Source organism: Lygodium microphyllum, chromosome 5, assembly GCF_053477565.2.
Source record: "Lygodium microphyllum isolate KBCC chromosome 5, Lygodium_microphyllum_v1.1.10, whole genome shotgun sequence".
In the NCBI taxonomy this organism is placed as follows: Eukaryota; Viridiplantae; Streptophyta; class Polypodiopsida; order Schizaeales; family Lygodiaceae; genus Lygodium; species Lygodium microphyllum.
The window spans coordinates 161510199-161526302 of NC_141139.1; the positions used below are offsets into that span (position 1 = coordinate 161510199).

General features: G+C 40.7%; 1 protein-coding gene across 3 annotated transcripts in view; it reads right to left on the minus strand.

Moving 5' to 3' along the window:
* Window positions 1–15496, minus strand: part of LOC148036613 (pyruvate kinase 1, cytosolic-like) — a 33198-nt gene extending 17702 nt beyond the window's left edge. The window contains exons 1-8 of one of the 3 annotated variants that reach the window (XM_087678612.1): window positions 15275–15496; window positions 15060–15160; window positions 14814–14910; window positions 14275–14372; window positions 13986–14141; window positions 13811–13888; window positions 13361–13492; window positions 13192–13272 (exon numbers count right to left, since the gene is read on the minus strand). In XM_087678612.1, the coding sequence (XP_087534738.1) occupies window positions 13192–13272; window positions 13361–13492; window positions 13811–13888; window positions 13986–14141; window positions 14275–14372; window positions 14814–14910; window positions 15060–15128 (711 nt within the window). In that variant the 5' untranslated portion in view covers window positions 15129–15160; window positions 15275–15496. Of the gene's footprint in view, window positions 1–13191; window positions 13273–13360; window positions 13493–13810; window positions 13889–13985; window positions 14142–14274; window positions 14373–14813; window positions 14911–15059; window positions 15172–15274 lie in introns of those variants that run through there. The other 2 variants (XM_087678611.1, XM_087678613.1) reach the window with 2 other exon arrangements.
* Window positions 15497–16104: the final 608 nt, after the last annotated feature.

Sequence of the window (16104 nt, forward strand, 5' to 3'; positions counted from 1 at the left end):
TCATCAAACACAGCCATTTTAATGTATGCAATGGCCTTCTTGTTGAGTCAAGCCCAATCCTCAAACAAGGGAGCATAAGGAGACCCAGAGAGACTGCGAGAGAGAGGTAGAGAGAAGGATACCCCTCCAAGAGATTGTGAGAGAGCTTGAGAGAAAGAGAGAGAAAGAGAGAGAGAAAGAGAGAGAAGAGTTACCCCAAGAGACTGCAAGGGGGAGAGTTAGCTCAATTTCCTCTATCTCGATCCTCGACTTAGCCATCTTCTCTTACACTCTCTCATCTCGAATCTATTCCGCCTTCTTAATCTCTTGAGTCTACTTGCGAACGATGGCCTCCAAGCAAAGAATGTCGCGTGCGGATGGCAATCCTACAACCAGCAACGAAGCTTCGGGCAAAGGCATCATTATCAATCGAACTGCGGTTCCAATCATAAGTAATGTATTTCTAAATTGATAGATGCTTGCTTTGATTCTCGCATGAGATACATTAGACTTCATACTATGATGTACAAGAATAGGTCATGGGAAGGGATAGGCCTCTTCTCACATATTCGAAAGATGAAGTTTGCAAAGTGCATGTATCAAGGGAAGTTAATTGCACCTAGTTGCATATGGCTTATTGGTCAATAGAGTAATTACTTGAAAGAAACTCTGATACCAGTTTGTTGGGATGAGTGCACAATGGAATGCAAGTCGAAAAATGGAGCAAGGGCAGTGTTGAGAGTGAGTGGGAAAATCCTAAGATAGTACACCAACAAGTCACAATACAAAAGAATAAAATGTATTTATATGTTAGGGTACAAATAAGGGTGTGTTCACACCCATATAAGTTTATACACACAGAGATTAACGGACTTTACACCCGAAAGGACTTTACACCCAACAGTATTGTCATCATCTCAACCTGATTTGGTACCCTCACTGATGCCTCCGGCTGTGCGCAACGATTGATCAATCCACATCATTGTATTCAATATTCATCTTTAGTCAGTGCAGCATTTCTTACTTCCTTTTCTGCTCTCTCTCTCTTTCTCTCTCTATGTTCGTGTTCCTTCCGTTGTGCACTCTCACATCTTCCTCACCAGCAGTCCACTTGCCAATCCCCCACCACCTCAGCTGCCGCAGAGCCACAAGCTCAACTGCTCTCCTCCTTACCAGCTGTTGTTGTCTATCCGTTGCTGCCCATCACCATCAGTCTTTGCATCAACCAGCCTCAGCGACCTGCACTTCACATCGACAGGTACAGCAACATTGCCCTGCAGCCTGTTCATGACTGTCTAGACCGGCTTAGCAACTCTGTCCCGCCTAATTTGTGACCGTCCAGGCCTGTTCATCACTGTCTGGTGACTGTTCAAGCTGTTCGCAAGTGACCAGACCTGTTCATCACCTACCTCCAACTGTTAGATTTATTTATCCCCGTATGAGAACACACGTTATTGTTTGTAAAAGTGTGTGTCTAGGTGTGAACACCTTTTCAACCACTTAGCATTAAACAAGGGTCAAAGGTATAGGTGGATGCCTCATCCTATATATTCAAGCCCTATCACTTGTACTTTCATCTCTCCTATCTCACTATCAATCTATCTTTCAGTTTGCGTGTACTTGCAAGAGCTCTCTCTCTCTCTCTCTCTCTCTCTCCATGGAGTTCAATCTGCATGCATGTACATGACTTCCTAAATATGTTTGGGAACTAAAATAAATTGGATGGCACAAATTATCCGATGTGAGCATGTCAAAAGTGGTACAACAATGGAAGCATAGACAAGTGCTGAAATAAATTGCTAAATACAAGACAAAAGAGAGAGAGAGAGAGAGAGAGAGAGAGAGAAGAGCACGGCAAAGTGCCTAAAATACTACAAAATGTGCCCAACCCATTAGGCATGCACAAATTCATACATGAGTTAACAATCCTGCTAACACCCTCTTTCACATCATGGGGGATCCCATACAATACAATGATACAATGACTCATCACAATCCATACAACATAGAATCACCAAAGTAGAACCATGGATACCCAAAGCCGTGGGTGATGAAGCCACCACAAGGTGCCTTGGAGAAAACTTAATATCAATGTCATTCATACCAACTCCTGAAAATAGAGAAGCACCATAGCATGTCTCTATGTTCGTCTTCAATGTCTCACAATAGCATACAAGACCACCCTCTCAAATATGCCTCTGAACCTATGTGACCATGGATTCCCAACCTTTGGCCACACCACCAAAGTATCCCCTCACGTGAGCTCAAACTAGGAGCCAAGTCTACTCTCTATCAGATAACAACCCATCATGAACTTGGATGTCAATCCCAGTTCCAGGGTTTGAACTTGCCAAACTTCAGTCAATGCATCAAGGCACCCCTCTCTATAACCTATGCATCTATATACCTATATAGATGAGGCTTGGCTGCCCCATCTCACCACCCTTTCACACTCCCTCTCTAGCACTAGAAAGTCGTGAGGGGTGACCGCATCACCTGGACTAAAAAGCAACAAAGGAAAGGGCACTCAAGCCTTTCCCTCAGTCTGAATAAGTGGATCCCTTCCACGCCGCGAAACTGTCCTTCAAGCAATGGGCTATCGAAATAATCACTCAAAGTTAAAAGACAGCTGATGCCGCCACAGATGTGGACGATGATCACTAGTTGTCGAGGGAACGAGCCGCGGTCTACAGTCCTCTAATGCCAAGGAGTTGAGCCAGTCCACAAACGCAAATGCCACAACTCAAAATACTAAAAATGCAAACTGTAAAATGTTGATGCCTGTGCGGGAAAGGTCACCACATGTGGAGACAATGCCTGATGATGGCAAACGCAGACTATAGGGGCCTCCTCTATGCAAAACACAAGGTAGATGTTGACACCAGCAAGTGGAGATTGTCACCAGGTAGAGAAGACCCAAAACATGAGCAAACTGATGCCGCCTAGTGGAAAAGAGATATCACTAGCAAGGAAAGAAGGCCGCGAACTACAAAAGACCTCCAAAAGTAGACATGATAATGAGGGAGTATAGCACCTAAAGAAAAAGAGGAAGGATGACCACAAATTGTGATGCCCTCCAGTAGGGGTATAGGCAGCAACAGAGTGTGGAGGGAAGAGAGTGGGAGTGACGAAGAAAGAGGGGTGAAGAATGACTAAGGTGGTATACCGTATGGGGTGGTAAAGAATGAATGAAGTGACTGCCTATTTATAGGCATAAGCTATCTATGGTGATGCATCACTATGTAGACACCCACTAGAAAAGTGACCAAAATGTGGACACTGACCCTTTTTTGAAACTGCTAGTAGAACTTCTTTAGAAAAACATCAAAGAAAAGTAGAATAGGCACGCGTATCATCTAAATCCCGTGTAAACACAGTTTCCTCATGGTTGTCCTCATCAAAATATTCAAATATAAAAAAAGGATACTACGGCCAAGAAATAGCTCCTCAAACAATGTACCAATTCCGCTTCTGCACAAACTAGGCTTTTATCACAACACTCCATGTAAGATAGTCAAGTCCATGTAACTTATCATTTATAGAAGTGCACCCAAGAGCCATAGGGAGAGAATAAGAAGAGAAGATAAAAGGTAGACAAAGAGAAAACAGCCAACCAAACAATATAGATTACATAAAAAATAGAGTTCACGCGCAATATTCACAAGCTGATCACAAAAGCTCAAGTACAAAAAATTAAAAATAGACATACACAACATTTGCATGACCAACATTAATACCATGAGTCCCAAACACAGAGTTGCATGAATTGCCAAACTTGCCACTTTGTGCCCCAATATCATGCCAACATTGCTATATATGGGATTATGATTATGCATTTTACCAACCATACCCAAATACATTGGGCCTTACACACCATGGATTAGTTGCTACGTACCATAAGGAATTGTGCCATACATCCCTGTATGCTAGTTACATTTTTCCTCATGGCCAACACTATACAAAGGATTTACATGACCAACAACACTATACAAAGCATTTACATGACCAACATTAATACCATGAGTCCCAAACATAGTGGATTGCATATATACATTGCCAAACTTGCCACTTTATTCCCCAACATCATACAACATCACTATACATAGGGTTATGTACATTACTAACCATACCCAGATACATTAAGCCTTGTACACCATGCATTGGTTATTTGCATATCATAAGTAGTTGTGCCATGCATCCCTGTATGCGGTCCCTAATCCACTATAGCATGGAAACCAGTGCAAACACCAAAGTACCCTAGCTACCCCATCATTGCATGTATGTCCTATTATCCAAAAAGCATGTCAAGAAGAAGCAGAAGCAGAGAGAGAGAGAGAGAGGGTAGGCACATTAATCGAGGTGCTCAATAGTATTGAATAGAGAGAGAGAGTCGACGGATAGGTGTGTACCAGTGTGGTGCACAGAAAGAATAAAAGAATGTATTTATATTTAAGGTACGGTACACATACACCTGCTAGGGTGAGTTTACGTGTGTGAAGTAATATATACACAAGAGAGTGTAAAGGGTCTTTACACCCAACAACCTTCCACTTAAAGGTCTGAAGCAAACCTTTAACCAACTCCCACAAGTCTAATGCACTGCTCATGTTGAGCCTTTGCAAGACTTTAAGTGAGAACATCTGCAAGGTTATCCCTTGATTTGATCTTAGTCAGAGTGACTGGACTATCATCCCGAACTTGTCTGATAAAATGATACCGGACATCAATATGTTTGGTACGTGCATGGAGCATGGCATTCTTAGCCAGGCATACAACGCTCTGGCTATCACATCTAAGTACAGATGTTTTGGTGGGCAGCCCAAAATCCTTCACCAAACGACCAAGCCAAACTGCTTCTTTTGAAGCTTCAATGGCTGAAATATATTCAACCTCAGTGGTAGAGAGTACTACTATCTTTTGCAATCTCGAGCACCAAGAAACGGCCCCACCAATCAACATAAAGATATACCCACTAGTAGACTTACGAGTATCCAAGTCATCTGTCATATCTGCATCACAATACCCCTGCAAATCTAACGTACCCTTGCTATAGCAAATACATTTTCTTTGTATGCCCTTAAGGTACTGTAAGATACATTTCACTGCTTCCCAATGTGCTTTGCCAAGATTTGACATAAACTTGCTTACAACTCCCACTACATAAGCAATGTCAAGTCTAGTGGCAACCATAGCATACACGAGTGAACCACAAGCTAAAGCATAAAGAACACCCTTCATAGAGTTGGCTACCTTATCATTTTTTGGGCAATCTACCTTGCTAAGCTTAAGATAAGGTGGAAAAGGTACACTAAGAGGCTTAGCATCAGCCATAGAAAAACGATCAAGTACTTTGTTGATGTGCTTTTCTTGTGAGAGAAATAAGAGCTGCTGCTCTCTATCTCGTGCACACACATGCCCAAAATATGTTCAGTTGCACCCAAATCCTTCATGAAAAAGGCTGAATTCAACTATCTTTTCAATGAATTAATCTGGTTGTTATGCTTACCAGCAATAAGCATATCATCCACATAAAGTACAAGTATAATAAGGCTTCCATCATCAGCCTTCTTAATATATAAGCAATGATCTGCACTACTCCTTTTAAAACCATGCAAGAGTATGAAGGCATCAAACTTTTTATACCATTGTCTAGAAACCTGTTTCAAACCATACGAGCTTCTCTTAAGCTTACGTACCAAATGCTCCTTTCCTTGTGTAACAAAGCCTTCCGCATGTTTCATGTACAGCTCTTCTTCCATATCACCATGCAAAAATGTTGTTATAACATCCATCTGATCAAGTTCAAGATCCATAGATGCTACAATGGCAAATAACACTCAAAGAGTGATCATTTTGACAACAGGAGAAAACACTTCCTGAAAATCAATGCCCTCCTTTTGTGTATAGTCCTTAGCCACAAGTCTGGCTTTGTATTTGGGTTTGCCATCCACACATTTGATTTTATAGACTCATTTGTTAGAAATGGATTTCCTATCCTTGAGCAATGTAACCAAATCCCAAGTATCATTCTGATGCGATGACTTCATTTCTTCCTACATAGCTAGCTCCCACTTTTTCTTTAATTCACATGATAAGGCCTCTTTATACGTAAGAGGCTCACATTCATCAGTGAGTAAAATGCAGTCCAAAGAAGGATCAAATCTTTCTAACACGTGTAGACCTTCTTACCCAATGATCTGTGTTATCAGGTAATGGATCCACATCCAAAGGAATGTCAATGACCTCATTGTTTGGCCGCTAAACTGCATGTTCAGGTTGCTGTCATATAATTTCAGGCTATTGTAATTCATCTTCAGCATGTTGATTTCGGTGCTCAAGCTGATGTTCAACATCCCCTTGCTGCCCATTTTCATCTCACTCAATAATGATATGCTAATTGTCATAATCAGCATCAAAAGAAGCTGTATTTTAGTGCCTGAGGGCTGCTCAAGTAACTAACCATGCTGAAATTTAATCTTTTTTTTTGTCTGAGTCATTAGATGTGACATTTTTCAGCAGCTTTGACTCAATAAATACCACATCTCGGTTGTGTAGCACCTTTTTTCATGCTTGGAACCCAAACTCTAAAGCCCATTTCACCTTTATCTCCATAACCCATGAAGATGCCTCTATGAGATTTCATATCAAGTTTGATTCTACTATCAACAGGTACATGTACATAGCTTTCGCAACCAAAGACCCTTAAGTGGTCATATGAAGTAGGTTTGCCACACCAAACCTCTTCAAGGATATCACTTTCAAGTGCACGATGTGAAAATCGGTTGCAAATATGCACCGCGGTTTTAAGTGCCTCTCCCCAAAATGATTGCGAGAGATTAGTTGTGGACAACGTACACCAAATCCTCTCGCATAGCGTGCGATTCATTCGCTCACCCACACCATTAAATGATGGATTGTAGGGAGTTGTAAGCTCTCGTTTAATCCCATTGACATCACAAAACCTATTGAATTCTTTACATACATATTCTCTCCCATTATCTGTTCTTATGCATTTTAACTTTAAGCCCTTTTGAGTACTAACCAATGCATAAAACGTTTTAAAAGCATCTAATGCCTCACTTTTCTACTTAAGTAGACCCATAGCTTCCTAGAATGGTCATCAATAAAAGACACAATATAACGAAAACCACTATGAGTTTTTATTGGCATGGTGCATACATCAGAATGGACTAAATCCAAGATACATGCCTTCTGAGAGGCTCCATGAGAGTATGGACTCTTTACATGTTTACCAAGAACACAATCATCACAAAAGTCAAGCTTTGAGTTTTTCACATCAACTCTTCCGAGTGAAGAAAGTGGCTGCAAACCCTTTTGGCTCATGTGTCCAAGACGCTTGTGCCATAACTCCATGTGTGACTATACTTCAGCAACTGCAACAAACTTTCCAGAAAGTGCCTTGCAGTAGAGATAATACAGAGTCCCCTTTTTACCACCTCTAGTGACTAGCATATACCCTTTCTGTATTTTCCACATTCCATCACTAAAAGTAGTGAAGTAACCTTTGTTGTCTAGCTGCCCAACAGAAAGCAAGCTCTTCTTGATACCATATACATACCTAACATCATGAAGAATCAATTCCTGACCATTTTCAAGAGCCAAGTGTATAGTGCCCATTCTTTCAATATCACATGTATGATTGTTGCCAAAATAGACTTTTCCAAGATTACCTTGTGCATAAGAAGAAAAACACTCCAAAGATGGAGTTACATGAAATGAAGCACCATTATCAACAATCTACGATTGTGACAAACCATCATGAGCTGACAACAAAGCATCTATCACATCCGTTCTAGTGATCTACATGTCCTCCACTATCATAGCAAGCGGATCTGAAAATGCAACCAGCAAATCAATATCTTTATCCTCTTTTATTTCCTCAATAACAACACTAGATACCACATTTGCTTTTTCTGTCTCTTTAGGAATAGAGATGCCATCCTTGTCGTTCTTTTTGCCTTTTGCATTAGCCTGTTTCTTGCATTCTTGTTCCCTTTTAAAGTACCTACAATCAGGCTTTCTATGCCCTTTGCGACCACATTGATAACAAGTTACATCTTGCTGCTTTTTCTTACTTTTGCTGCAATTTTTGTTTTTATTTGCAACATTAGATCTTTTTTATGTTCTTTCTCTTACATTGTAGGCTAATCCATTGTTTTCCCCACTTGCCTTGCGTCTAATCTCTTCATTTAAAATAGAACCACATACACCATCAGATGTCAAGTTGGGGTTACTGCTCAATGACACAACCAATGCTTCCCATGAATCAGGCAAGTTCATGAGCAAGAAGATAGCCCTCAATTTAGGATAAAAAGCTGGCAAACCTGCATCCTGTAACTGACTCAAAATACCAGTGAAAGCATTCAAATGCTCTGAGGCAAGCTTAGACTCATCAGGCTTCAAGTTGACTAACTTCCGCATGAGATGTACCTAATTGACAGAAGTTGTATTCTCATAAGTAGCCTTGAGTTTCTCCCAAACTACATAGGCAGTATCAAGCCCCTTTATATTAACCAAGACATCATCTGTGATGGCCATTTTAATGTAAATAATCGTCTTTTTATTCATTTTAGCCCAATCCTCATATGACAAAGCAACATGCTTATGTTTTGCTAAAGCATTAGAGCAATCATTTAGAAAGAGTATACCCTACATACGATCTTTCCAAAGATCAAAATTGCCATCGAATTTACGAATCTCAAAGAGATTATTTATGTCAAATGTAGATGCACTACCAGCCATCTTCAACAATACACAACTGCAATAAAGGGCTGAATGCTTTCAACCAATAGCAAGGTTGCTGAATTATAACAACAAGTACACACTCTTTTACTTCCAAGATGTCCAAGAAGGAGATGTTTAGCTGCAATTTCAGTCTTAAGTACTAATTATAGCGTATACATGAATCAAATCTGATACATTTGCATTAAAGGCAGCTCCCACTTTAGTAATACATCACCATAATACCCAAATGCAATGACCCAAATACTGTATTTACCACTATTTCACTGCATAGTGAGTATTCAGCAATACATATACCAAGGGAAACTGCCCCTTTTTCAACATTTGAAGCATCCAAAGCTCAAAAAACTTCCACTCAGCAATGAATCTATTGCAAATTTCACTCTCCAATCTCAAATCAACTCAAAATACATCACCAATGTGAAAAGCCCCAAAATTTTTGCAGTGAATCTGCTCCAATTGCATCAATACATCTTCCCGAGTATCAAGTACGGGCTAATGTTGCAGAAATTTCACGGATTCTGCAAAAGCCCCAAATTTCGAGGTCCAAGAGTCCACAAATTTTCAAAAAATTGACTCAACCAAGCAAAATTTTCACTTGAATTGAAAATTTTCAAAATTTACGAAACTTGTGTACTCAATGTCTGCAATTTATGGTTTAGAAATCATTGAATCGTGTGTCTAATACCAAATCTGAGAAAAGCCCCAAATTTTAAGGAGCAAATTTACACAAATTCGTGTTCTGTACTTACTTGCGCGAACACCCAAAAGAGAGGAAATAAAATAACCCCAAATTCCTTCTTTTTAAATGGGGCTGTTGACTTGCCCGTCTAACAGACGTCAATCCGTGCAACCCACGTCGCATAACCCCTATCAACTCATGCAGCCCGACTGTTGTCTATCCCCTGTTGCCCGTCACGCAGGCGCGTCTAACACCTAGCCTTGTCGCCACGCGCTGGTCAAGGCCGTCAGTCCTCGTCAAGCCGCCCATCTAACCTACTCCCCACAGCCCGACTAATTGTCACGCCTACAACAATACTGTCGCCCTTGCAACCTGTCACCTGCCAGTCTATCAACACACACCTTGTGCTGGTCATCTATGCGACCTGTGTTTATCACTTCTCCTCAGCTCTTCACTTCACCTCAACCTGATGCATGTGTCGAGTGTTGTCCGTTGGCTGGATCCTGTGTTGCGACCTGTGACACTCTAGGAAAGAACAAATGTTGTACCCAACAACTCTGATACCAATTTGTCAAGTAGAAGCGAAAACACAAAGAGAGGATAGCACATTAATTGAGGTGCTCAATAGTACTAAACTGTGAGAGTGTGAGTCGACGAATAGGTGTGTATCAGTGTGATACGCAAATTAAAAGAGCATATTTATAATTAGGGTACGGTACACTTACACCCGCTAGGAAGAGTTCACATATATAAAGTAATATATACCCAACAATTGCTTCACTAGCATCATTTGCTTATGCATCAATTGCCCCAACAAAGCAATGGATTGGCACTTTCAAGTTCGCCTTGCATATACATCAATTGCCCCACTAGCATCATTTGCTTATGCTCATTACTCACATTCGAAACATCATGTTGTATTGGCTCTTCCTTCGATGTATCTTGCTATCCTGAACTCTTGAAGACAATTTCCTCTTCTTGCATTTGTTGCCCTCCTTTAAGGGGTTCTAAAAGCACATGAATTGAGAATCATTTACCAATTACTATCCTCAACTAATCTTTAAACTAGTCATCAAATTCCTCTCCCTCTTGTAGACCATCAACTACTAAATGCTTAGAAGGATCCACATTTTGGTCTAAACCAACATTATCAACTTGTTGTCCATGTTACGTGCCTTGTCCAAGATCAAGCATTGCATTTCCCCCAACACTTTGTGAATTTTCAAATTGAGAGGCATCATCCTTGCTCGATCCCATTACAATATTTAAAGACATTCTTACTATAATGCTCAACTAGATACAATTTCAACACTAGGACAAAGCTTTTGACCTTCAATTAAGTGCCTCAAGCCCACCAATTCAAGGGAGTTGGTGGCATCCCAACAATGGAACCTTGAAACCAAGCTTCCTCCTCGAAAAGGATGATAATAACCTAATTTAACTGTAAATACAGCAAGTAATTTATTCACATAAATTGAAATGCACACTTTACCACTTATGCCTAGTCTCTAATGTCACCATTGACATTAGTGGCCAACAAATTGATCTAGGCCAAAATTTGACACCGATTACCACATAGTACTTGTTAGACATAACTTATTGCTACTTTTGCCTTTAGCATCAACTCATATTTCAAAGTCCTGGGTCCCACAATGTGAAATAATTAACTAGCATCTTACACATGCAAGTCACATTAGCACATTTGATTAACTTTTAATCAAATGCTAAGCAAAGCAATAAAATTTTACGTCCTCATGACAATAGGATGGCCTTTTCTAAAACTTTTAATCAAATGCTAAGCAAAGCAATAAAATTTCACGTCCTCATGACAATAGGATGGTCTTTTCTAAAGGAAACCCCATGTGTCCTCGCTTAGGCGATGATACGATGTGAGTGTGCAAAGGAAGAGGAACACAAACACAAAGAGAAAAGGAGAAAAAAAAAGACAGCAAAAACGAAAGTGAAATTTGCATTGAATCTAGAAAGAAAGCTAAATACAATCATGGATTGTTCAGTCCCTACACGCAGTCTAAAACATCAATGAGGACATCAGATCGGGTTGAAAATGATAGTAGCACTAGAGATGGAGACAAAATGTGCAATCTCCAGCAAGCTACAAACAATGGAAAAAGAAGATCTATTTACTATCAGATGTGGCTATATATTGCCAACATCCCCCAAAATCTAGCCGACCAACAAAAAATTGGCAAAAAATATGCAATCAAACTACATCAAATCTAGCCAACTGTAGTAAAAGCTGCAAAAAAAACGCTGACGTGGCAACTATAGGGCAGATCACAACATACAAGGGCTGATCACAGCCTACAGGGATTGCCCAAACTGACAAGCACTAGGCAAAACATAGAAATGCATACCTAAAACTGACTGGGGAAGGAAATGCACACAAAACAAAGTGGAAATGACACTTGGAGCTCCAATGCCACTATCAAACTCTAACTCTAATGGAGCTCACAACCAAGAGATGACAGGATGACAGAGTAAAATGGCAAAATAACAAGAGCGACTCAAATTGGGTTGAGGATATTGACTATGGACGCTCCACTATAGGTTTTGCCTTCTCCTTGGATCAAGAACCATCTCACAAAGCAACAAGAAATACCTACATGGTGTTATCTTCTACAAAGGCCAAGTATTATGCACTCTGCTCTACTGCTCAAAGAGACAATTTGGCTACACCAGATGTTGATGGAGATTGGCTTTCCTCAACCACAACCCATAGTTTTATGCATGGATAATTGAGTGCCCTAGCTCTGGCTAAGGGCCCCATGTTTCATGCTCACATGAAAAAAAGAGGTTCACAACCATTATATTCGGAGCAAAACATGGATTCTGAGCTAGCAATGGTTCGTTGTCTCACACAAGACAATGCAACAATCTCTTCACAAAGCATTTTTCCTTAGGCTTTCATGCTTCACCATACAAGATTGTTGGGCCTTCAAACACTTCCCAAGATCTAAGAGGGGGTGTTAGCCCGTATTACTTCATGTTGTGGTCTCCTAGTGTGAGCTTCATCAAAGTCTAACAAAGACAAAGAAGCTTTGATTACTTTCAACCCTTTCATTAGCGTGCATTTCAGTCCAATTCAGTGCATTACAATTTGAGTCAGTTTTTTAGTGTGTTCAGACCCGTTGCAAAGTGAACCAGTTCAGTTGCTTACAATTTAATGATGTCTTGATTGGTTTCACACTGGAGATACTAGCAACCAGATTTTTGCTGCAATAAATGCAGTAAACAACACATTTTATGCAGCTATCCAGCATTAATTGCTGGTAGAACTGGTCCAATACGTGCCCTGTCAGCTGATCGGCCAGTTTGGGAACTTTCAGCGATATATAGCAATACCCCAATCAATAGGCAGTAATCTTTTTGGAAGATTTCAAAACTCTCCATCATCCATTGCATTCACCTAGTCTGACACCCTCACTGATGCTTGGTGTGAGTTTGTTTTTTAGGCTAAATCTGCAGTAGCTTAACATGGTTCACTTGCGACACTAAAGTCTGCAGCAGATTTCTGCACATTCTTTTTGTTGCAAGATTAATCTTTGCAACTTGAAACTGTACATATTGCCTCTGTCCTATCTTGGAAACTGATCCTGTTCACTCGGTTATAGCTTTGATCCAGTAACTTCTTTTCTGCCTAGAATAAAGTAAATATAGAATCTTTTACCATAAGCCAATAGACCCTGCCAAAAACAAAACAATCCTAAATAACTCAGTTTAATAAGAAGAAAAGATGTTGCACATACCGCCCTGACATCTTCAGCATGACGAGTATAAGAAAGAGAGACAAAATCAATGCTGTTCCGTACTCCCCACGTTGCAATAGCCTTAACAGGAAAACACAACATGGTGTGACCAGTCAACTCTAGCAAGCAAATTCAGCTCCAAAGCAATAATATCTGCTGAAAATATAACCTCTTTATCTGCTTCTGTCAAAGTTGGGAGGTCAATGTGGACTTGTGAAGCATGTGCAGTAAACAGGGAACCAGCTAATGTAGCACTATTCTTCACATGGCAAACAACATCCTTGTCCTTACTTTCCACTACCTGTTCAGATAAAAGAAGCAAGAAGAAGGTCAACATGTGTGCCCTCTAGACTCTGGAATGTTAGCATCCCTTTACTGTCAATTCACAAAGTAGGACAGAGACTCAAATCATAAGCAAAACCAGCTTGTTATCACATTTTGATGTAATTGTCCAGAGTGCAGCAGATTCCAAAAACTTCAGCAAACCGATTGATCCAAATGCATAAACACATCTATGAGAAGTTTATTCACAGATGTTTAAAATTGGAACAAGACAATTGAATGGATGAAGTTTCTCTTTGCACGGAACTATTGATTATCACAAAGTAAGAGTCAATACCTCCAGCCAAACAGAAGTAGTCTCACTGCCTGTGAAAAGGTACTGGCCAACGAAAATGGTATCCCCAGGTTTGACAGCCTGTAGTGAGGAAATAGAAAGTACCAAGTGTCAATGTAGTTCTGAGAATATACATCTGCTAGCCACTTGTGCAAAAGCATACAGCACAAACAATCACCTTCGCTATATCAGCAAAGTTAATGGGCAGAATTTCAGATGATGCCTCTTTCGTTGTATCAGGTGTTATTGTCACCATTGCATCAGCTTCAAGTGCAATGGGTTTCTCGCTTTTGTTAAAAACCTGTAGTTCTGGGCCAACTGTATCAAGCATGACCTGCACCATAAGCATCAATCAAGCAACATCAGAAACAGCCAAGCAGCCGCTCACACATCAATCCTGAGGCACTAACTGAGAAACCTATCTACAAGCAGAACAAAGTCAATTGATGATGCAAATAGCTACATACAGCACAAAGTTTCTTTGTACTCTTCACAGCCTTCTTCAAGTTTTCCAGGGTTGCTTGGTGATACTCATCTGAGCCCCAAGAAAAATCGAAGCGTGCAACTACAACAAATAAACAAAATATGTCCAATATGAAAAGAATTACCTGTCTTTACAAATCCATCAACGTATGCATTTTGACTGTATGCTCCCTAACTCAATCATATACTAAGCAAGTAGTGAGACTAGTGATGCTGGAGGCTTGACCCTACAAGTTAGTACTAATCTTTTCAAGCCATTTGCAAATATGTTAGCCTTCTAAGACCGTGGATTGTGGGAGTGATATGACCAGAGGACGGTCAAAAATATATCCAAACTAATTATCTATGCTGATGTGCTAATAATGCCAGCATCGGATTCACATCAGTGCAAGGATCGGAGTACGTGAGTGCAAAATGCTGGTTGCATTCATCTGCCACAGATGAACAATAGGCTATCTGGATAATAACACATTCTTCTGGTAATTTCAAAGGCCATAATTTTAATCAAATCACTTATACCAACCAGACATTCCAGCCTTTAAGCAGGCTTCGATGACCTCGACAGTTCGTGATTTTGGTCCCAGCGTCCCAATAATCTTTGTCATAGCGGGGAAGAATGACTGCAGAAGATAAAATACTGTGAGAAACAGATTGGCACGAATCCATCGATTGAAAAACACCATTCCCCCTAACTAATGCAAAGACCAAAGCCTATGCTTAAAACTCCAATTTGCGGGTGTTTAATGAAGATGTGGACACAATAACTTACAGGCTTAGATGGCTCAAGAATGGAGGCGAGACGGATGGGCTCCTCCAGGAGCAAATGTGAGGCCTGCATCTTGTATGATTGTGCAGGAGATCTTCAAAGGCCTGTGGCAGAGCTGCACACTCTTGCGAATGATCACTCCGATTAAAGCACAGGGACAATGAGTTTTTGCTTTCAAGGCGATGATTCAGTAAGATTGGCAGAAGGCGAAGTCCTACCGTGACGAAGGAATGGCGGAAGACTCCGATTGATGATGCTCTGATTAATGATGACAAGAGAGACCCGCCGCACGAGTCCGGCGTGCTGGAGAGAAACCCTAGCGTGCAGGCACCAACGCGCGAGAGCGAGAGAGAGAGAGAGAGGGCGAACGCAAGCCGCGACGAGAAGGGGAACGAGGACCTCGGGCCTGCGTCTTCCGACCAGGCTCACATTGACTTCAAAAGGCACGCACTTTTTCTGCTTTTCCCATGCTTTTTAAAACCTCATTTATTGTGATTCTTTTCCTTTCTTTGAAAGTTTTGCCTTTCTGGAGCCTGGGGCCGTGGCACGTGCTGCCGTTGTATAGGTATAAGTGCTCAGTGCACTACAATTTACAAACAAGTGAGGGCCGCCTCACACGGTAGCTTAAAGCTTTACCTGTATAGAGAATAAAGAGCATCGAATTTATCCACGTAATAAAAGTAAAGTATCAATTATTATGCTTGTAGTTATCTTCAAATGGCATAGAAGATAATACCTTTATGGGAGAGGTTCTAAACTATGTGTCTCCAAGTGATAGCATGGGATTGTAGGCCATCCTATATGCCCATAAAGTTGCCATGAGCTTGTTGTACCAGTCACTCCGTGAAGTAGAGACTACATTTGTTAGGGCATTCACTAAGATCTTGTTCATGGATTTAGCTTGAGGATAATACAATAATGATTTTTTGTGGATTATCAAGAAGATGGATAACAAGTGAGCGATCACTTCATTGATGAAGTGTGTGCCTTGGTCACTAACCTTCCACATAGGGTAGCACTGCCGACGGAATGTCATCTAAGGGCTTCA